The 23,370-nt window shown below is 40.9% G+C and overlaps 1 protein-coding gene across 1 annotated transcript in view; it reads left to right on the top strand.

Annotated features, from left to right (window-relative positions):
• LOC133554616 (cilia- and flagella-associated protein 47-like) overlaps positions 1–23,370 on the top strand; it is a 163,171-nt gene that overhangs the window by 106,081 nt on the left and 33,720 nt on the right. The window contains exons 50-60 of the mRNA XM_061903567.1: positions 489–554; positions 644–787; positions 6,229–6,402; positions 6,503–6,614; positions 10,816–10,869; positions 10,941–11,038; positions 11,115–11,290; positions 13,116–13,223; positions 17,648–17,759; positions 21,413–21,517; positions 21,692–21,848. Coding sequence (XP_061759551.1) covers positions 489–554; positions 644–787; positions 6,229–6,402; positions 6,503–6,614; positions 10,816–10,869; positions 10,941–11,038; positions 11,115–11,290; positions 13,116–13,223; positions 17,648–17,759; positions 21,413–21,517; positions 21,692–21,848 — 1,306 coding nt within the window. The remainder of the gene's footprint in view (positions 1–488; positions 555–643; positions 788–6,228; positions 6,403–6,502; positions 6,615–10,815; positions 10,870–10,940; positions 11,039–11,114; positions 11,291–13,115; positions 13,224–17,647; positions 17,760–21,412; positions 21,518–21,691; positions 21,849–23,370) is intronic.

Raw genomic sequence — 23,370 nt, 5'->3', positions numbered from 1 at the left:
TCAGCGCAGCGGTTCTTTGAAGGCTGATTGAATCAAAACCGTAGCAGTGGTTAAAACTATTTCATCAACTTCGTACATTGGAAGACTGTTCAAACTCAGTGTTTTCAAAGTACGAGGAAGAACATTTCTAATTAACACATAGAACCTTATTAAAAAAGTAAAGTACGATATATACCGCAAATAACATTTAATAGCATAGTATATCTTTAGATTAGTATTGAAATGTGAAGACTATCATAGTACCTCCTGCAATCTTCAATCTTCACATGCGGTCCTCAGTGGAAAAAGTTTGGAGACCCCTATGCTTAATGGTAACAAAATTAGCACTGTTTTATCGTCAGTCATTTTTGGCATTAGTACGTGCAGTCTAGTCTTAGCATGTCTGCTGAGCAACGGCCGCACTGACCCGAGTGCTTAAACGTGACTTGTCCAGAAAGTTTGCTCTTCTGATGTGCTCAAATGAGAACATTTGTCATTTGTTCCTACAGGGAGGAAGTGTCCACTTGGACTTTAGTTCGCCCGCTCAGCATTCAGTCACACAAGACATACCTATGGTGAGTTGTTGCCATAGTAACCCTGCATTTGCATGAGTAGATCGTATAAAATGTCAAAGAGTGTTATCATGACGATGGATCCATTGCAGCACAACGAGACGCTCCAAGACTGGACCCTTCAGGTTGACTTGTGTGCAAAAGACTTCCATGGCCCCAAGGTTTTGACTGTACCAGCTGGGACAAAAACATCTTACCCTCTGACATTTCATCCTTCTTCACAATGCATCGTCCTGGTAATGTTTGATTCTTGTTTCTTTGTTTCTTTTTTATGTCCGCTCCTTTGCCAGTCTTTAATTTTCTTGTAAATACAGTTCAAACTGTTTGTCGACATCCGGAAAGTATTCACAGGGCTTCACTTTTTCAACATTTTCTTATGTTACAGTCTTATTCGTTTTTCCCTCAAAATTCTACACACAATACCCTAAGTCTTTTTAAACAAGACGCCACAAACTTGGCATACCTATCTTTGGGCAGTTTCACCCATTTTGTCTTTGCAGCACCTCTCAAGCTTCATCAGATTGGATGGGAAGCATAGGTTTTCATCCGGGATGTCTCTGTACATTGATAAATGATAAATGGGTTGTACTTGTATAGCGCTTTTCTACCTTCAAGGTACTCAAAGTGCTTTGACACTACTTCCACATTTACCCATTCACACACACATTCACACACTGATGAAGGGAGCTGCCATGCAAGGCGCTAACCAGCAGCCTTCAGGAGCAAGGGTGAAGTGTCTTGCTCAGGACACAACAGACGTGACGAGGTTGGTACTAGGTGGGGATTGAACCAGGGTCCCTCGGGTTGCGCACGGCCACTCTTCCACTGCTTTAATTTTAATCTAGTCAGGGAGGTGACCAAGAACCCATTGGTCCCTCTGTCCTAGCATCAGCCTTCCTCTGTGGAGAGAGTAGAACCTTCCAGAAGGACAACCATCCCTGCAGCAATCCATCACTGTATGGTAGAGTGGCCAGACGGAAGCCATTCCGTCGTAAAAGTTTGCCAAAATACACCTGAAAATTATTTTGTCTAATGAGACAAAGATTGAACTCTTTGGCATCAATGCCAGGTATCATGTTTGGAGGAAACCAGGCAGTGCTCATCACCAAGCCTGTTCACAGTTTATAATTTGATTTCTGAAAGGGAGTAGGAAGAAGCAGAGCTTAATCCACTTCCCATATCCTGTATTGCTGCACACAAAGTCTAGTGACATCGGACCCCAGCGAGACCCCAGGAGGAAGCTAAAAGTTCTGGTCCACCGTGTTCTTCATATTACTATTACTTGAATATTTGACAATATATGTCAATATTAGTCATAGTTGTCAACTTAGTTTTTATCACTGAGAATACCCTCATTCTTGGCCAGGTAATGTACATTTTAGGGCATTGAACCAATCACACCTGATAGTTTCACCTGTTATTTAAAAGCAGGCTTCTGTTCAAACTCAAAGACTATCTAGGACCACACCCCAAATGACCCCACAGTATTTTAAAAGTGGCCTATATTGATTTTTCGTTAGTGATGTTACAGAGTTGGATACACGTTTTAAACAATGCCAAAGCATCGGATCAAAAGGTTCATGCATTTTGGCGTGAGCTTGCACACCGTTTTATATCCATCCCTCCGTGGGGTTTTTGCAGTCTGGCTGCGACTGATACTTCACAGCTAGGTGGACGTACTTAATTAGACATTAAGTCAAGCTCTCACCCAAAGGAGGTAGGAGCTCCTCCCAGTCTGCTTCAGGCTGTGAGAAAACACTTAAAAGGTACAAAATGTATTGTTTTCATCTAATCTTAGCATGCACACAATAAGACAGAAGTGTGACATCCAGTGGCATACATGCTTTTAAAGGGGAACTTCAATTACAAAAATAAATGTTGGCTGTCATTCACAATCCTTGTGTAAGACAAGAACACATGTTTTTGTATTTTTAGGCATTCTAAATGATTAATACATGTGATCAAAAGTTTGCTTACAATGGAGCATAAGAAAGTCACACTATTCCTTAAAAAATCCTAACCCATTAAGTTGTTATATACATGCTGCATCTATATATGTGATGTAGTAACAGGCAAATTTAAATTAAGATATTTATTATTTATGTATTTTTCAAATTTTAAGTATACGCAATGTTTTTATTTTAAAAAATGCATCAACATTCCATTTTTTTTAACAACATCACTGATTATTACTCACTGCCAACTTTATGAGAGCCAACAAACATGATTAAATATCACTTACTCTGCAATGTCTGCTGTTATCATACTTGCCAACCCTCCCAAATTTTCCTGGAGACTCCTGAAATTCAGCGCCTCTCCCGAAAAGCTCCCGAGACAAATTTTCTCTCGAAAATCTCCCGAAATTCAGGCGGAGCTGGAGGCCACGCCCCCTTCAGCTCCATGCAGACCTGAGTGACGTGTCTACAGCCTGTTTTTACGTCCGCTTTCCCACAATATAAACAGAGTGCCTGCCCAATGACGTTATAACTGTAGAATGATCGAGGGCGAGTTTTTGGTTTGTTATGTGGGTTTATTGTTAGGCAGTCTCATTAACGTCCTCCCAGCGCGGCAACAACACACAACAACAGCAGTCACGTTTTTGTCTACCGTAAAGCAGTTCGTCTGCCGTAAACAGCAATGTTGTGACACTCTTAAACAGGACAATACTGCCATCTACTGTGCATGCATATGTGACAATAACATCTACGGCTTTTAGAGCAGTGGTTCTCAACCTTTTTTCAGAGAGGTACCCCCTATGAACATTTTTTAAATTCAAGTACCCCCTGATCAGAGCAATGCATTTTTGGTAGAAAAAAAAGAAAAGATAAAAAAGTAAAATACAACACTATGTCATCAGTTTCTGATTTATTAAATTGTATAACAGTGCAAAATATTGCTCATTTGTAGTGGTCTTTCTTGAGCTATTTGGAAAAAAAGATATAAAAATAACTCAAAAGTTGTTGAAAAATAAACAAGTGATTCAATTAAAAAAATAAAGATTTCTACACATACTGCGATGAGGTGGCAATTTGTCCAGGGTTTACCCCGCCTTCCGCCCGATTGTAGCTGAGATAGGCACCGGCGCCCCCCGCCACCCCAAAGGGAATAAGTGGTAGGAAAATCGATGGATGGATATACTCCTCCCCTCTTAACCACGCCCACAACCACGCCCCTCGCCCAACCCCTGACCACGCCCCCCACCTCCCGAAATCGGAGGTCTCAAGGTTGGCAAGTATGTCTGTCTTTTGGATGCCAATTGATAGAATCTTGTCATATTTTCCTTTGGATGGAAAAAATTACTCGCAATCTTCGCGAAGAATAGGGGGTAGGAACCAAGCGTTCTCGGGTCTAAATTGGCTGTCAAAGTGTAACAACTTGTCGGATTACATACTCATCCTTCTATTATTCGGGTGAGAGGCATGATTTATGATTTACAATAAACTTCCACTAGCAAGGAAGCAGCTTACCACTCGATGTCAATGTCGGCACGCAATGTTGTGATCGCTGCGCTGCTCTAAATAGTTTGTCCGTGTTAGAGCCTAAAATAAATGGTAAATGGGTTATACTTGTATAGCGTTTTTCTACCTTCAAGGTACTCAATGAGTTTTGACACTATTTCCACATTCACCCATTCACACACACATTCACACACTGATGGCGGGAGCTGCCATGCAAGGCCCTAATCACGACCCATCAGGAGCAAGGGTGAAATGTCTTGTTTAAGGACAAAACGGACGTGACATGGTTGGTAGAAAGTGGGGATTGAACCAGGAACCCTCAGGTTGCTGGCACGGCCGCTGTTGGGAGAGTAACCATAACCATATAACTAGTACTTGATTAATATTCAAATCACAAGGTGTATATTTAAAATTGTTGGTGTTTTTTGAGTGTTTGATGGGCATAATAGAGGACCTCCTATTGGCTCCGCTGTAAGAAGACTTTTTATTTATGAGTTACAATGCATTAAAAAAAAAAAAAAAACATCCATCATGTCTTTCAAAAGGATTGTGAACTTGTCTACTTGAATCTATCCCTGGCAAAAAATTATGTATCAGTTGTTATTTTTGGCATTTTGTAGAGAAAAAAAAAAAAGAGATGACAGAGATTACACAAAACATTTTATATCTATCTAGCTTTTGAAAGCACTCAAAACATCCAAAATGTAAGTTGTGGGCATCCAGTTTTATTTTTAGATTTAGCAGAGTAAAAAAAATACAGAGTAACTCAACTCACTTAAGGTTAATGACAGCCAACGCATGGTGTGTACTAGGGCTCCAAATCTTTGGGTGTCCCACGATTTCATTCAATGTCGATTCTTGGGGTCACGATTTGATTCAAAATCGATTTTTTTTCAATTCAACACGATTTTTGATTCAAAAACTATTTTTTTCCCGATTTAAAAGGATGCTCTATTCATTCAATACATAGGATTTCAGCAGGATCTACCCCAGTCTGCTGACATGCAAGCAGAGTAGTAGATTTTTGTAAAAAGCTTTTATAATTGTAAAGGACAATGTTTTATCAACTGATTGCAATGATGTACATTTGTTTTAACTATTAAACGAACCAAAAATATGACTTATTTTATCTTTGTGAAAATATTGGACTGTGTGTTGTCAAGCTTATGAGATGCGATGCAAGTGTAAGCCTCTGTGACACTATTGTTCTTTTTATTTTTATAAATGTCTAATGATAATGTCAATGAGGGAGTTTTAATCACTGCTATGCTGAAATTATAACTAATATTGATACTGTTGTTTCACTACTTTTGGTTTGTTCTGTGTCGTGTTTGTGTCTCCTCTCAATTGCTCTGTTTATTGCAGTTCTGAGTGTTGCTGGGTCAGGTTTGGTTTTGGAATTGGATTGCATTGTTATGGTATTGCTGTGTATTGTTTTGTTAGGTTGATTAAAAAATGTATATTTTTTTAAAATCGATTAAAAAAAAAAAATAGAGTATCGATTCTGAATCGCACAACATAAGAATCGCGATTCTAATTCGAGTCGATTTTTTTCGACACCCCTAGTGTGTACATTATGTCCAAGCAGAGGCGGGCAAAACTAACAATCATGGACGCATAGACGCGACAGAATATAACTCGAGTCACACTGGATCGCTTCCCCCAGCGAAAGACGCCTGTGAAGCATCCCAGAAATAAAACTAAACAGCTGAAACATTAATACACTTAACAGCTGCGATATCAGAGATTCCTAAGACCCCACCACGTCATTTAAATAGATTTACTCCATTTACACTTTTTAATAATGTGTCATTTTAGTCTTTATTTGATTTTATTGTTAGTCACCAGAAGAAAGATTTGCAGCTCTATTGGATAAGAGTATAATCAAATATGACAACACCAGAATCTAAATCACAATGTGCACAAATAGTGGAAAACCAAGCTGCAACAGGTTGAAACGTTCTTTATAGTCATTCATTTGTTTGACTGTGGACAAAGTCACAAGTAAATATGCAAATGTGCATTGGCTAGCTTTTTGTTTTGATTTGCGTTATGTCGAAATCAGTCAAAAGGTTTGCCCTTTAACAAGGTTTTGTTGATGTGATCTAGTACATGACGTAACTTTAAGTTGTTCAAACTGCACAGAAATGAATTGAAATTCAATTAAATCTCTGTCAAACACACTGATATTAGTACGTTTTTTTTATTGTCTTTGGCAGGGCAAGCTGTCCTTCCATAATGAACATAACGGGATCCAGCAAGTGTTTACTCTACGTGGAGTGGGTGAGCGCCCCCTGCCTGTGGATCATGTGGTACTACACTGCCCCGTGGGAAAGACCACCGAGACACAACTGAGCATCCCCAACTACAGTCAAACGAAACAGACACTTCAGGTGAGCAATATTGCTATCAGTTGAGTGCACAAGCAAAACGCTTCCACACACACAATTAAGCGTAATTACAAAAGTGTTTGTGTGTGGTCTGTGTGCGCAGGTAGTAACAGACATTGCAATTATAAGTGGCAATTCATCCCTGGAGGTTAAACCTGGTCAAAGCAGTGTGTACATCATGGCTGTGTCCCCTCGGAAACGAGGACAGCTATCAGGTATTTTTTGCCTTTCTTAGTAGATTTTAGTAAGATTCAATTTTAAACCACATTTCTGTTAAAAATGTATTCCCCATTGAAGCTAATTTTAAAGGCCTACTGAAACCCACTACTACCGAGCACGCAGTCTGATAGTTTATATATCAATGATGAAATATTAACATTGCAACACATGCCAATACGGCCGGTTTAGTTTACTAAATTGCAATTTTAAATTTCCCGCGAAGTGTCCTGTTGAAAACGTCGCAGCTGTAGCGGACATTTTTTCCAGCCCGATTCCAAGCTATAAGTAGTCTGCTTTAATCGCATAATTGCACAGCATTCTGGACATCTGTGTTGCTGAATCTTTTGCAATTTGTTCAATTAATAATGGAGAAGTCAAAGAAGAAATATGGAGGTGGGAAGCGGTGTATTGCAGCTGCCTTTAGCAACACAAACACAGCCGGTGTTTCCTTGTTAAAAATTACCGAAGGTGAAGCTTTAGTATGGAACAGAGCGGTCAAGCGAACATGGTTCTCTACCACATGTCAACCGGCAGGTTTTGGTGAGAAAATTGTGGTAATATGTCGGCTCTTACAGTAGTTATGAGCGGAGCTTGCGTCCTGCAGCTGGGTGGCTTCCCTCAGAGACACTGGCGGTCACCACACCCGTGGCCACACCCCTCCGACTTTCAGGTACCATATAATCTCACTAAAACACTAGTAACACAATAAGCAGATAAGGGATTTTCCAGAATTATCCTAGTAAATGTGTCTAATAACATCTGAATCGCTCCCCCTGCCCTCGCCCTTTTTTTTTTATCATACATTTTGTAGTCTTTCACTCTCACTATCGTCATCCACAAATCTTTCATCCTCGCTCAAATTAATGGGGAAATCGTCGCTTTCTCGGTCCAAATCGCTCTCGCTGCTGGTGGCCATGATTGTAAACAATGTGAGGATGTGAGGAGCTCCACAACCTGTGACGTCACACGCACATCGTCTGCTACTTCCGGTACAGGCAAGGCTTTTTTATTAGCGACCAAAAGTTGCGAACTTTATCGTCGATGTTCTCTTCTAAATCCTTTCAGCAAAAATATGGCAATATCGCGAAATGATCAAGTATGACACATAGAATGGACCTGCTATCCACGTTTAAATAAGAAAATCTCATTTCAGTAGGCCTTTTAAAGGCCTTTTGAAATGAGATTTTAAATAAGAAATGAGATTTTAAATAAGAAATGAGATTTTAAATAAGAAAATCTCATTTCAGTAGGCCTTTAAAGGCTACTGAAATGAGATATTCAGTATGTGTGTATGTGTAAATAAATGAACACTGGAGTTCAAGTATTTATTATATATATATATATATATATATATATATATATATATATATACACAGTGGGGCAAAAATGTATTTAGTCAGCCACCGATTGTGCAAGTTCTCCCACTTAATACTTCAACTGTGAGAGACAAAATGTGAAAAAAAAATTCAGGAATTCACATTGTAGGAATTTTAAAGAATTTATTTGTAAATTATGGTGGAAAATAAGTATTTGGTCAACCATTCAAAGCTCTCACTGATGGAAGGAGGTTTTGGCTCAAAATCTCACGATACATGGCCCCATTCATTCTTTCCTTAACACGGATCAATCGTCCTGTCCCCTTAACAGAAAAACAGCCCCAAAGCATGATGTTTACACCCCCATGCTTCACAGTAGGTGTGGTGTTCTTGGGATGCAACTCAGTATTCTTCTTCCTCCAAACACGACGAGTTGAGTTTATACCAAAATGGACACATGGATGATACAGCAGAGGATTGGGAGAATGTCATGTGGTCAGATGAAACCAAAATAGAACTTTTTGGTATAAACTCAACTCGTCGTGTTTGGAGGAAGAAGAATACTGAGTTGCATCCCAAGAACACCAGCCGTACGACTTCACCGTGGCCCATAGGCTAGGAGCACAACATGCCAAAGCTGACACACACTCTTGCCGGCCCTGCTACGTAAATTACTGCCAATATTGTGATAAAAGGACACACTGGAGGGACTCCAGCCAAAGATGTTTTGTGCAGTGGTGGATGCAAGGGAGCCAACCAATGGACAGATGCAGCCACCCATCACTGCAATGGGAACTTGGAAAAGAGGAGGACAGTGACATCAGGCTCATGCCCACACGGGTGGCTGGGCAGCGGCGACCACTTTGGCAGGATTTAGCAATGCTCTCACGCGCTACAAAGGGCCTCTGGTCAATGTTCGAAACCCTGCATCCGTCTGATGGTGCGCTACAAAGAGGCTGGAGAGAACCAGCAACAGGGGAGACCGTTTATGGTGCCATAAACTTTGAGAGTCGGTCCTACAAGTGGAGTATGGGGCCCGGGGTCTGGGCACATTGGTACCTACAAGACCCTAAGCCGCCTCCGCCAAGCCTTTTATTGGGGTCAACACAGAAGAGAAGTTGTTGACTATTGTGAGCATTGTGACAGCTTCATGGCAATGAAGGGCCCTGCAGACAGATCACATGCACAGCTACAGCAAATCCACAAGCAACTCCTACGGAGAGTGTGGGGATAGATGTCCTTGGGCCCTTTCCTCGCACGGAAAGATTGTAACCGCTACATCCTCACAGTAATGGACTATTTTACAAGCATACAGCCTGCCCGACCAAGAAGCTGAAACTATTGCAGACACGCTGTTGGAAGGAATGTTCCGCAGGTTCGGTGTTCCAGGGATAATGCACATCGATCAAGGCAGAAACCTTGATTCAATGTGTTTTGCAACGTTGTGTGAGAAACTTGGATCTCGGGAAGACCTGGACCACACCCCTGCAAACACAGAGTGACGGGCTTGTGGAAAGATTTAACCGCACTTTGGGACAACAGTCGGCAATTGTCACGGCTAAACGTCAGCGGGTCTGGGATTGCCATGTTCCCCTCGTGCTGATGGCATACAGGTCAGTTGTTCAAGAGTCCACTTCTTCCTCCCCGGCCCTTTTAATGCTGGGCTGAGAAATCCGTCTGCCCACTGAAATGATGATTGGTAGACCCCCGGATGTGCCAGCTGGTACGCCAAGAGACTACAAGACCGGCTGGAGTCATCCCCTGAATTCGCTAGGAACCGGCTGCGGAATTATGACGTGCACAAAAAAGGAAAACATTTCACAGCTGAAGAGTTGGTGTGTGTGTACAGCCCCCAACGGAAAAAGATGCCCAGTGACTGGATGGGCCCTTGCACAGTGTTTGAAAGACTCAGGGAAATTGTGTACTGGGTCCAACTCCCACCCCGTGGCAGAAAAGTTGTCCTCCACTGCAACCAGCAAGCACCGTATCGGGATAGGGGCACCTTTGCAGGACTAGGAGTGGAGTTATCGGGGAGATTGGACCTTAGCCCAGGGACTAAAGAGTCTTGTTGTTTGATCCTGGGGACCTCGTCCTGGCCTTCACAAGATGTCATACTTCCTGTGATTTCTTCCCCAGGCAGGGAAAAACACTGCTACTCCGACAATTGATACTTTTATTAGTAGATTGCACAGTTCAGTATATATTCCGTACAATTGACCACTAAATGGTAACACCCGAATAAGTTTTTCAACTTGTTTAAGACGGGGTCCACGTTAATCAATTCATGCTAAGAACCCGGAGACTGATGCAGCCTTTTTGTTGTCCCCCTCGAGGGACTTTCAACGGGGGAATAGTGTAACGACCTGCTGGGGTTGATGCTGTGTTTTTGAGTGGATGATATTTACAGTTCCCATGGTCGTGAATGTACCACCCCTTTAAGATGATTGTCCAAAGAGGAAGCTTTAAGTGGTTGCGGAAATGAGGGACGAGGATAGACGTGCTTGTGGGAGGAATGAAATACGTGTTGGCTTGAGCTGTGTTAGCTTAGGTTTCTCAATAAAAAAAATTAAAAAAAAAGAGCGTCAGACTTTGTGTGCACTTCTTCTTGGCGCTACAAAATATTTAATTAATTCATAAAAAAACATTTAAGAAAAACATTTTTTGGGCATTTTTTCCTTAAAATGGCTGGGGGACGTCTTTGCTCCTGTCAAAAAAAAATTCTGATTAAACCACTTTAAGTTTTTCTCATTGATTTTCAAGGAATATGTTTTTTTGCTTCCATTCAAAGTACTGTTTATTACTTTTTTCCTTGAACCAAAAATGTGTCTGGATTATTCTGGGTTAAGACAGTGAAGAAGTCATTGTAAAACTGTTTTTCCAGGTTGTGTATCATTCATTGAGACTGATGACAAAGCTGAGACAGACGGTGACACGGGTAAACATTTTAAACTTTTGTAATTGTTTTTTTTTTTCACAATATCTTGTAAATGTCCATCTGCATTCCAGGGAATTTAGTTGGACGTTATGAGGTGTTCTACACTCTGGAAATATTTTGTGAACCTGCAGCGCCTGTGAGCACCTTTACAGTGCAATGCACTGTTCAAGTAAGCTGAACAAACTGCTATCCTATATTTCCACCGCAAGTCCAAAGTTTTATTTTGCAATGTTATACACTCCCAGAGCTCAGTTGCCATAGAGATCCCAATCACTAACCCTGGGGGAGAACTGCTCATGCTGAGTGTAGACCTGGAAGGAGACGACTTGCATGGAGCTAACTGGGCTTCGGTTCCACCGCAGGAGACCATCGCCTACAAAGTCATGTTTTCTCCTGGAAAAATGGGGAAGAGCAGAGGCAGGTCAGAATTTTTTTTCATCTAAGATCCATCAGCAGATCACAATTACTCTTCCCCTTTGTCTCTGAAACGATGTTGTGGTGTTTCCTCACTGTCAAATTGAATGAGTTTTGTACAAAACATATTTTAAATAGAAAAAAACACACTGAAAAATACAGTACTAAAATAGCATTAGAGAGGAACACATTTATATCGACATCCATGGTTAGCTGACCGCTAACGTCGCATACTCAAGGAGCCAATGTATCGCTCATGCAGTCAACTCTCTCACAACACACACACTCAACACATTCACACGCACGCACACACCATACTTGCCAACCCTCCCGGATTTTCCGGGAGACTCACAAAATTCAGTGCCTCTCCCGAAAACCTCCCGGGACAAATTTTCTCCCGAAAATCTCCCGAAATTCAGGCGGAGCTGGAGGCCACGCCCCCTCCAGCTCCAACTCCAAGCGGACCCCGAGTGAAGTGTCGACAGCCTGTTTCCACGTCCGCTTTCCCACAATATAAACAGAGTGCCTGCCCAATGACGTTATAACAGTAGAATGATCGAGGGGGAGTTCTTGGTTTCCTATGTGGGTTTATTGTTAGGCAGTCTCATTAACATCCTCCCAGCGTGGCAACAACACACAACAACAGCAGTCACGTTTTCGTCTACCGTAATTAAACAGCAATGTTGTGACACTCTTAAACAGGACAATACTGCCATCTACTGTACATGCTTATGTGACAATAACATCTACGGCTTTTAGAGCAGTGGTTCTCAACCTGGGCTTCACGGTGGGAGAGGGGTTAGTGCGTCTGCCTCACAATACGAAGTTCCTGCAGTCCTGGGTTCAAATCCAGGCTCGGGATCTTTCTGTGTGGAGTTTGCATGTTCTCCCCGTGAATGCGTGGGTTCCCTCCGGGTACTCCGGCTTCCTCCCACTTCCAAAGACATGCACCTGGGGATAGGTTGATTGGCAACACTAAATTGGTGTGAATGTGAGTGTGAATGTTGTCTGTCTATCTGTGTTGGCCCTGCGATGAGGTGGCGACTTGTCCAGGGTGTACCCTGCCTTCCGCCCGATTGTAGCTGAGATAGGTTCCAGCACCCCCCGCGACCCCGAAAGGGAATAAGCGGTAGAAAATGGATGGATGGGGTTCTCAACCTTTTTTCAGATATGTACCCCCTGTGAAAATGTTTTTAATTCAAGTACCCCCTAAAATGCAAAGCATTTTTGGTTGAAAAAAAAAAAAGATGAAGTAAAATACATATGAGTTATGTCATAAGTTTCTGATTTATTAAATTGTATAACAGTGCAAAATATTGTTCATTCGTGGTGGTCTTTCTTGAACTATTTGGAAAAATATATATAAAAATAACTAAAAAGTTGTTGAAAGACAAACAAATGATTCAATTATAAATAAAGATTTCTACACATACTGCGATGAGGTGTCGTCTTGTCCAGGGTGTACACCGCCTTCCGCCCGATTGTAGCTGAGTTAGGCACCAGCGCCCCCCGCGTTCCCAAAGGGAATAAGCGGTAGGGAATGGATGGATGGATAGCTGTAAATATACTCATCCCCTCTTAACCACGCCCCCGACCCCCACCTCCCGAAATCGGAGGTCTCAAGTATGGCGCACACACACACACAAACACAAACACACTTTGTGATTGATTTGAACTCTTAATTGTTTAATTATTGTTTTACTCTTGAGTGCGTGATCTTTGTATCTCTGGATTGCAACAAATTTGCAAATTATAACTTGACAAGAGAATTCCTTTTAACAGGCATTATATTTATTCTATAGTCACTGCTTTGGTGTTTCTTCTTTTTCCAGCGTGGTGTTTCAGCCCGAGCAAGGTGCAGAGTTTTGGTATCAACTGGACTTGTTTAGCATTCCTTCGCCAGTCGTCACTCTACCACAGGCTTGCTGTGAGCTGGGCAAGTAGGTAGCAACACAAACACACACAACCACGCTGCATATTGCATGCAATTGTTCACCATGGTTGGCTGAATGCTGAGGTATTATGCACACTAGTGATCGGCATCTCTGATACCATAAACATCTTAAATTATAACCTACGATCCGATACATGTAAGACACCATTTGGCGATTGGATTAGACATGAATTTACTTACTGATCACGACGCATCATGATTCAAATGAACCCGGTCGACACTGATTCCACGTCGTCATTTCAAATTAGTTATGTTAGTTGTGGTTCCAGTGTATTTGACATCAACATGGCACATTTTGCAAATACAGTGACGTGAGTTACGTTGAGGCTTTTTCGCCACTTTGGCTTGGAGTAGACACACCAGTGGCTACATTATGGAGCTTAATAGTACTCATATCGTAAATATGGAATTGCTCGTGGAAGCACTCAAAAATGGAGAAAAAGAAGGTAAGCTGCTAGTATTCTAATTTGCTTCCTCCTCTACTGGTGTTTTATTTCTGGACATATACCTTAAATGGGTTGTACTTGTATAGCGCTTTTCTACCTTCAAGGTACACAAAGCGCTTTGACACTACTTCCACATTTACCCATTCACACACACATTCACACACTGATGGAGGGAGCTGCCATGCAAGGCGCCAACCAGCACCCATCAGGAGCAAGGGTGAAGTGTCTTGCTCAGGACACAACGGACGTGACGTAGTTGGTACTAGGTGGGGTTTGAACCAGGGACCCTCGGGTTGCGCACGGCCACTCTCCCATTGCGCCACGCCGTCCCTAAGGAAATACCTTGAGTTGAGTTGAATTGTGCTAGAGAAAATGCTGAAAGAACATAGATTGATCATTCATCTTCAAGAGGAATTCACATTTCCGGAAGCTTTACAAGGGTGGTAATATATACATAGTTTAAGAAAAATTAATAACAAGTACTAAAATGTCTTGAAATTCTGAATAAGATACAGGCAGACACTAAAGATAAAGAAACACAGGGTATGGTGTGTATGTTGATATTAATATATATGTATTTACCGTATTTCCTTGAATTGCCGCTGGGGCGTTAATTGATTTAAAACCTCTTCTCACTCCAGCGCTTACCAAAGGCATGCGTTAAAGGTAAGCATGCGCTAATTATTTTAAAACCTCTTCTCACTCCGGCATTTACCAAAGGCATGCAGTAAAAATTGGAGTGTGATGTAAGGATACCATCATGAAAAGCACATTTAATAAAAAAAAACGTTATTATGGTCTTACCTTTACTTATAAATGAAGTCCATGCCAGCTCCTTCTGATCAAAAGCATCGATAACTTGTTTATAGAAGTCTTCCTTATCTTTCTTCAGTTTTAAAAGTCTCTCTGTCTCGATGGAGATCTTCCTTTGTTACCTCCTGCTTTGATTGAAAGTCCAGTTTAGAAAAATGTTATCAGACCGCTGCTATCAGTTAGCTCGGCTCCTCACGTGCGGTCGACGACAGAATTACCTTCGGACAACTCCCCCTCCCGTTCTGCTCCGTGGGTGATCTCTTTATCCCACCGCTGCCACCATGAAGTGTTATTGTATAAATAATACACTGGGTATTTAGCACTGGAACATGCTTTATTTCAGCCCGGTTGTTTACATGGCAAACTCCACACAGAAAGATCCCGAGCCTGGATTTGAACCCAGGACTGCAGGAACTTCGTATTGTGAGGCAGACGCACTAACCCCTCTTCCACCGTGAATGTGAATGTTGTCTATCTGTGTTGGCCCTGCAATGAGGTGGCGACTTGTCCAGGGTGTACCCCGCCTTCCGCCCAATTGTAGCTGAGATAGGCACCAGCGCCCCCCGCGACCCCAAAAGGGTATAAGCGGTAGAAAATGGATGTTTACATAGCCAGCATAGGAGTAGTGGTGTTACATCCTTAAAGGTCCGTCGTGCACCCCCTGCTTCAAATCCGTTCCCAGCACATATCACGTCACTCGTTGTCACTTCTTCTGCAGCCGAGTAGTCGCAAGAAGGATCAATAGCGCCCTTTACCACCAGGAGGCGGGAGTCATTTAATGACTCATATTTGACACACGCAGCTACGGTATATTAATAAAACATTGCTGCTTACTGTTGTTTTTAGCATACCAGTATTCAATAGCTTGGACCTTAAATCCTACTGAATAGCTCTTAATCTTCTTCCCTTTACGCGATTTCAAATTACTGGTATTGAAATCAGCCTCCTCCATTTTGAAAAGGATGACAGGGGAAGTGTCACTCGTGACGTCACGAGTTTGACCCGGCGGTAATACTAAGCATGCCATCCATCCATCCATTTTCTACCGCTTATTCCGCGACTGGCGCCTATCTCAGCTACAATCCGTCACGCCAAATTTCTTCTCCCTACAAACCCCCCCCCCATTTACTTACGGCGTCATGATTAATACAGACATTTTGTTAACGCTATATTATAAAAAAATTTAAAAAACAATTTACAAACACAAGCTATGGGATGACATAAGAGGAACCGTGACCCCGGAAGTAAATGCGTCATCCCATAGCTTGTGTTTGTAAATTGTTTTTTAATTTTTTTATAATATAGCGTAAACAAAACGTCTGTATTTTTATAATATAGCGTTATATTTTCATAATATAGCATTAACAAAACGTCTGTATTAATCATGACCCTGGAAGTAAATGGGGGGGGGAAGGTTTTTATAAGAATTTTGGCGTGACAATGCGCTAATTATTTTTGTGAAGCGAGTTTGACCCGGCAGTAATTCAAGGCAGGCGCATACTATATGCCCGGCGACAATTCAAGGAAATACGGGTATATATATTTTAAGTTTTATATTTGGCTCATAATATTCAGCTTTGAAGTAATCATGGACCAGGGGAACAAAAACATGCAATCACATAATGAAAATATTTGTTTGACCTGCCTTTATCCACAGTGTGTATGCGGGGAAATGGGCTAAAGAACACAGTCCAAGAGGGGGCGACATATGGAGTCTGGCAATGGAAAAGGGGCATTCAAAGTACAATTTGTGATCTACCATTTACTCAAAACCTAATTGATGTTACGGTAAATGACTGCCAGATTCAGTTTCAGGAACAAAAAACAAAATAATTTGATGAAAAACATTTTGGTCATCTGGACACATTAGGTTCTTTCAGTCTTTTTAAAAAATCTTAATAGTTGGTTTAGAGCAGAAAATTAAATTTCTTCATCATAAATAAATAAATGATAAATGGGTTGTACTTGTATAGCGTTTTTCTACCTTCAAGGTACTCAAAGCGCTTTGACACTACTTCCACATTTACCCATTCACACACACATTCACACACTGATGGAGGGAGCTGCCATGCAAGGCGCCAACCAGCACCCATCAGGAGCAAGGGTGAAGTGTCTTGCTCAGGACACAACGGACGTGACGAAGTTGGTACTAGGTGGGATTTGAACCAGGGACCCTCGGGTTGCGCACGGCCACTTATAAGTACTTGTACATTCCGATGTACTGTATGCTGCCTCGAGCTTTGCTTTGCTATTATTTGCTTTATAACATCTCTCAGCATTCACATGCATTTTTAAGGGAATTGTAGCTTCTAGGTCAGGGGTAGGGAACCTATGGCTCGGGAGCCAGATGTGGTTCTTTTGATGACTGTTCCTGGCTCTTATATAAATCTTAGCTGACATTGCTTAACATGATAAGTAATGAATAATTCCGCTGGTAATCACAGTGTTAAAAAATAACGATCAAAATATAAAACATTCTCATCCATCTGTTTTCCACCGCACTTGTTCAAGAAGTCGCATTAATGGTAAGAAGAATTTTATTTCTCATCGGTGAGCTTCCGAATAACAATGTTATTAAAAAGAATAACAGACTTATGATGTGAAGATCTGTCACTTCATTTCTATTTGTGCTTCTTTGTTTTGTATTTACTTCCCATCAGTGCTCTTATTTTGTTTCCATTTCCTGCTTGTCCCACTGGGCGCTGTTTTTCTTCCCTCACCTGCTGTTGATTGGCAGCTGGTCCACACCTGCTACCAATCAACATGCTTCTATTCATGCTTGTCTCACGCGCTCTTCAGGGTTCGATTGTCTATTGTTTAGAACTGTACATGCAAGACTGCTTCATTCTCCTCTGTCGATGATATTAAAAGCATCTTACCTGCTCCTCGCTCTCCTGGTTCCTGCTCCTTGGGGTCGTCACTACTGCTGCCGTGCGAGTTTCTGACCTATTATAATAAGCGGTAGAAAATGGATGGATGGATAGTCTATAAATGTTGGTTTTACTTAAAAATGCAGACATTTCCTTAAAAATATTATATGGCTCTCACGGAAATACATTTTAAAATATTTGGCTTAAATGGCTCTCTCAGCCAAAAAGGTTCCCGACCCCTGTTCTAGGTGTATATAAAAAGTGATTGTTGTGTGCCTCAGATGGACCCAACAGTACATCCCCGTGGTCAACCCAACAGCAGACAAGGTGGAGCTGATTGTAGACAACAGTAACCCCAGGAACTATACTCTGGAAATGTCCTCAGGAAATACTGTAAGCATGTTTTTTTTTCTCATCCTGATCTAAACCCTGTGTTTACTTGTCAATGGTCTATGGTTGGTGTTTAATCATCTTGCAAATGCTGAGATAGTCAAGCACTAAAAAAAAAAAAAGAGTCATGCACACAAATGCTGAATGCTTTTCAGTTTCTCCATGGATTCCAATTCAGTCTGTCCACACAGCAAAAACTGAAATCAAAACAAGATTTATTATCTTAACTGTTATTGATTTGTGTCCAAATTTGAAAAAAAATATCTGACGCTATTCGATTCCTTTTTTTTTTTCTTTAAGCTGCAATGACACATATGGTCTCTTCCTGTATGTGACCTTAACAGATTGTAATAACTTATCCACATCAAATTCTAAACCTATAAGCCTACAGAAATATTTAATGTGTTATAAGAGTTGTCAAATAAATGCACCCTTGGGTCCTAGTCAGAATCATCTCTGACAATTGATCCAACACAGATGTCCATACTTTGAAGAATAAAAACATGAAGAGAATTATATTTATATAATGCTTTTTTTTTTCGAGACTCAAAACGCTCTACAGAGTGAAACCCAAATATACATCTTTAAAGGCCTACTGAAATGAGATTTTCTTATTCAAACGGGGATAGCAGGTCCATTCTATGTGTCATACTTGATCATTTCGCAATATTGCCATATTTTTGCTGAAAGGATTTAGTAGAGAACATCGACGATAAAGTTCGCAACTTTTGGTTGCTAATAAGTGTGTTGAATGACTAAAGCTCTACATAAAACAAGAACGAGAAAGAATTCCACTTTCAAAGGTTAAACAATTAGTTTCCTCAGTTCCCAAACGTTTATTGAGGGTTGTTATAAAGAAAAGGTGATGTAACACAGTGGTGAACATGCCCTTTCCCAACTACTTTGGCACATGTTGCAGCCATGAAATTCTAATTTAAATATTATTTGCAAAATAAAACAAAGTTTATGAGTTTGAACATCAAATATCTTGTCTTTGTAGTGCATTCAATTGAATATGGGTTGAAAAGGATGTGCAAATCATTGTATTCCGTTTATATTTACATCTAACACAATTTCCCAACTCATATGGAGACGGGGTTTGTACATTAGTTCGTCTCTCGTGCCTGTGCAGGTTCACATGGGTAGATAGTAGGGCTGCGAATCTTTGGGTGTCCCACGATACGATTCAAAATCGATTTTTTTTTTCAATTCAACACCATTCTCGTTTCAAAAATGATTTTTTCCCGATTTAAAAGGATTCTGTATTCATTCAAGACATAGGATTTCAGCAGGATCTACCCCAGTCTGCTGACATGCAAGCAGAGTAGTAGATTTTTGTAAAAAGCTTTTATAATTGTAAAGGACAATGTTTTATCAACTGATGGCAATAATGTTAATTTGTTTTAACTATTAAACAAACCAAAAATATGACTTATTTTATCTTTGTGAAAACATTGGACACAGTGTGTTGTCAAGCTTATGAGATGCGATGCAAGTGTAAGCCACTGTGACACTTTTGTTCTTTTTATTTTTATAAATGTCTAATGATAACGTCAATGAGGGATTTTTAATCACTGCTATGCTGAAATTCTAACTAATATTGATACTGTTGTTGATAATATTAATTTTTGTTTCAATACTTTTGGTTTGTTCTGTGTCATGTTTGTGTCTCCTCTCAATTGCTCTGTTTATTGCAGTTCTGAGTGTTACTGGGTCAGGTTTGGTTTTGGAATTGGATTGCATTGTTATGGTATTGCTGTGTATTGTTTTGTTGTATTGATAAAAAAAAAAAGATAAAATAAAATAAAAAAATCTATTTTTTTAAAATGAGAATCGATTCTGAATCGCACAACGGTGAATCGCTATTCAAATTTGAATCGATTTTTTCCCACACCCCTAGTAAATAGGGTGTCAAAATCTTCAGAAGGAAATCTGGAATGACTAGTCTTCAAATGTCTGCCCGTGCCAACATCCTATTTATGACTTCCCTCCTTGTCCAGGCTACCTGTGATCTTATCTCCATCGCTCTTGCCTTCCACCGCTCTTCCGCTGAGTTGATTTTCTCCTCGATTGTGGATCTCCTCTACTTTGCAATGTGTTTTTTACTCATTCAGAATGATTCTTTTTTATTTCAAGAGTATGCTGAGCGTAAAAAAACACACTTTGGACAACCCTGATCCAACACAAGGTGTATTTGTACCCGAGCTCAAATGTAAAATCAGTATGCCTAAACCCAACCTTTAGCAACCTTTCAACAAGAAGAGTCTGGTGGCCTTCTATCAACGTTTACTGACTATGACGACCTCAATGACTGAGAATACACACAGACATACTTAACCCTAACTCAGTGCTTCTTAACCTTGTTGGAGGTACCGAACCCCACCCGTTTCATATGAGCATTCACCAAACCGTTCTTTAGTGAAAAATACAATTGAAATGTTTTTTTCAAATTTAAGACAGTCACCGTATTTTTCAGACTATAAGTCGAGGTTTTTTTCCATAGTTTGGCCGGAGCGACTTATAGTCCGAAAAATACGGTATATGTTTTTGGTGACACTTTAGTATGGGGAACATATTCTAAGTAACAAAGACTTAATTTTGAGTTTTTTGGACACCAGGGGAACATTCTAAGTAGGGCTGCAACTATCAACTAATTTGATAATTAATTAATCTGTCGATTATTACTTCGATTAACCGATTAATAATCGGATAAAAGAGACAAACTACATTTCTATCCTTTCCAGTATTTTATTGAAACACAGCATACTGGCACCATACTTATTTTGATTATTGTTTCTCAGCTTTTTGTAAATGTTGCCGTTTGTAAATAAAGGTTTATTTAAAAAAATATATATATATATTTTTTTTTAAATAAATTAAAAAAGTAGCCTCTGCGCATGCGCATAGCATAGATCCAACAAATCGATGACTAAATTAATCGCCAACTATTTTTATAATCAATTTTAATTGATTTAATCGATTAGTTGTTGCAGCCCTAATTCTAAGTAACAAAGACTCAATTTAGAGTTATTTGGTTAGGGTTAGTGTTAGAGGGTTAGGGCCAGGGTTAGAGAGTTAAGGTTATAATAAGGCATTAATACGTACTTAATAATGAATAGTTAAGAGCCAATATGTTACTAATTTGCACATTAATAAGCAACTAATTAATGGTGAATATGTTCCCCATACCAAAGTGTTACCATGTTTTTTTTACTGGTGCACAAAATGAACCGTGCATGAACATCACTTTGTTGAAACAACAAACCCAACACAGTGCATAAACTCACAACAAATTATTTCTGCTGTTGCCGTATCCGTAATACGCCGATAGGGAGAAGTTTTCATTTACACGATGAGTCACCGAACCCCTAGGGTTCGATCGAACCTAGGTTAAGAACCACTGCCCTAACGCCTAACCCCCACACTTAATTTTAAAATTCATGTTTATAATTCTAATTCCTAAACCAAATAATCCTCACTATTTATGTTCATCATAGCAGGATTTCAATATTTATTTTTAAAGTTATTTCACTCATAATGACTGAGGTGTAGTACAGTAAGTTTCACAAATCGTATCAGTGCATTATTTTGCTGCTTTTTTGGAATCTTATTGTCTGTATGACAACTTCATGTGTGTAATTTTGTGTTTGTTTCAGTTTATTGTGGAGCCCCACTCTTCCACTCAGCTGGAAGTCCGCTTCACTCCATCATCCATAGGAGAGGGTGACCATGTAGCCCAGATAACTTTCACATGCCCTCAGGTGTTCACAAAGACACACAACGCATATTCATTGCTTACTGTTTTAATGACATTGTGTGGTTTTGAACATTATTTAATTTTGTGTTCATTCGCATGAATGTTGGCTGTATTTAAAGGCTTTCCCCTCCGATTGTGTGTATTTCTGTACGCCATAATGTCTCTGGTTTTACTGTAGATGCAGCAATGGTGCGTGTTGTTGTTTGGCCGGGGTCTCACGCCAAGCCGGGAAGAACCTCTGAGCTTCTCTTGCCCAGTTGGTTCCAGCGAGTCCATTACTGTTCCCTTCAAAAACCCCACTGAGCTCTCAGCTACACTCAGGATCACACTCACAGGTTACTTGGTGCTCCTGATGTGGATCAATTGGTTTTCTGTAATCCATTTAGAGCCACGATATAATAACAAATATATGTATACAGTGGAATCCATTTAAGTCAGTCTTGCTTATGTTGACAACCTGTCTACGTCAATCATCCATCCATCCATTTTCCTACTTCTCGTCCCTTTCCGGGTCGCGGGTGGTGCTGGAGCCCACAGTGAAGAAAATACGTATTTGAAGACCCTGCTATTTTGCAAGTTCTCCCACTTAGAAATCATGGAGGGGTCTGAACTTTTCACTGTAGGTGTATGTCCACTATAGCAGTGGTCCCCAACCACCGGGCCGCGTCCTGTCCCCTTAGCAGAAAAACAGCCCCAAAGCATGATGATTCCACCCCCATGCTTCATGGTAGGTATGGTGTTCTTGGGATATAAAAAATGATTCTGCGGCCCGGTACCAATCGGACCACGGCCCGGTACCGGGCCGCAGAAGAATTTTTTATAAAAAAAAAAAAACATTTTTTTTTTTTTTATTAAATCAACATAAAAAACACAATATACACTTACAAATAGTGCACCAACCACAAAAAACTCCCTTTTTCATGACAAAAACGTCCCTTTTTCATGACTAATTATTAAGCGTTGACCGGTCCGCGGATACAAAAAGCTTGGGGACCACTGCACTATATGACAGATAACCTGAAAAGAAAAGTCCAGTCATCACAATCTATGATTTTTTTAAACAATTTATTCGTGTGATACAGCTGAAAATAAGTATTTGAACACTCAATCAATTAATCAATCAATGTTTATTTATAAAGCCCTAAATCACAAGTGTCTGCACAAACCACAACGACATCCTCGGTAGAGCCCACATAAGGGCAAGGAAAAACTCACCCCAGTGGGACATCGACAATGATGACTATGAGAAACCTTGGAGAGGACCCGCATATGTGGGCAACCCCCCCAACCATAACAGGACATTTAACAAGGCCAAAAGGCGCTATTGCGTGACCCGGCGGGAGATACTTGCGGTATTCGCTGCTGTCCGTCACTTTAAAGATTACCTCGGCGGACTTCATTTCACAGTCAGAACCGACCACACCCCCTTGCATTTGCTTATGTCCTTCAAAGAGCCAGAAGACCAGCTGGCACGCTGGATTAAAGAGCTACAGCCGTACGACTTCACCGTGGCCCATAGGCTAGGAGCACAACATGCCAATGCTGACGCAGTCTCTCGCCAGCCCTGCTACGTAAATTACTGCCAATATTGTGATAAAAGGACACACTGGAGGGACTCCAGCCAAAGATGTTTTGTGCGGTGGTGGCTGCAAGGGAGCCACCCATCACTGCAGGGGGAGCTTGGAAAAGAGGACAGTGACAACAGGCTCATGCCCACATGAGGGGCGGCATAGCTCAGTTGGTAGAGTGGCCGTGTCAGCAACTTGAGGGTTGCAGGTTCGATTCCCGCTTGTCCCATCCTAGTTACTGCCGTTGTGTCCTTGGGCAAGGCACTTTACCCACCTGCTCCCAGTGCCA

Source organism: Nerophis ophidion, linkage group LG06 (assembly GCF_033978795.1).
Source record: "Nerophis ophidion isolate RoL-2023_Sa linkage group LG06, RoL_Noph_v1.0, whole genome shotgun sequence".
NCBI lineage: Eukaryota > Metazoa > Chordata > Actinopteri > Syngnathiformes > Syngnathidae > Nerophis > Nerophis ophidion.
This window is presented reverse-complemented; position numbering and strand designations above follow the sequence as displayed.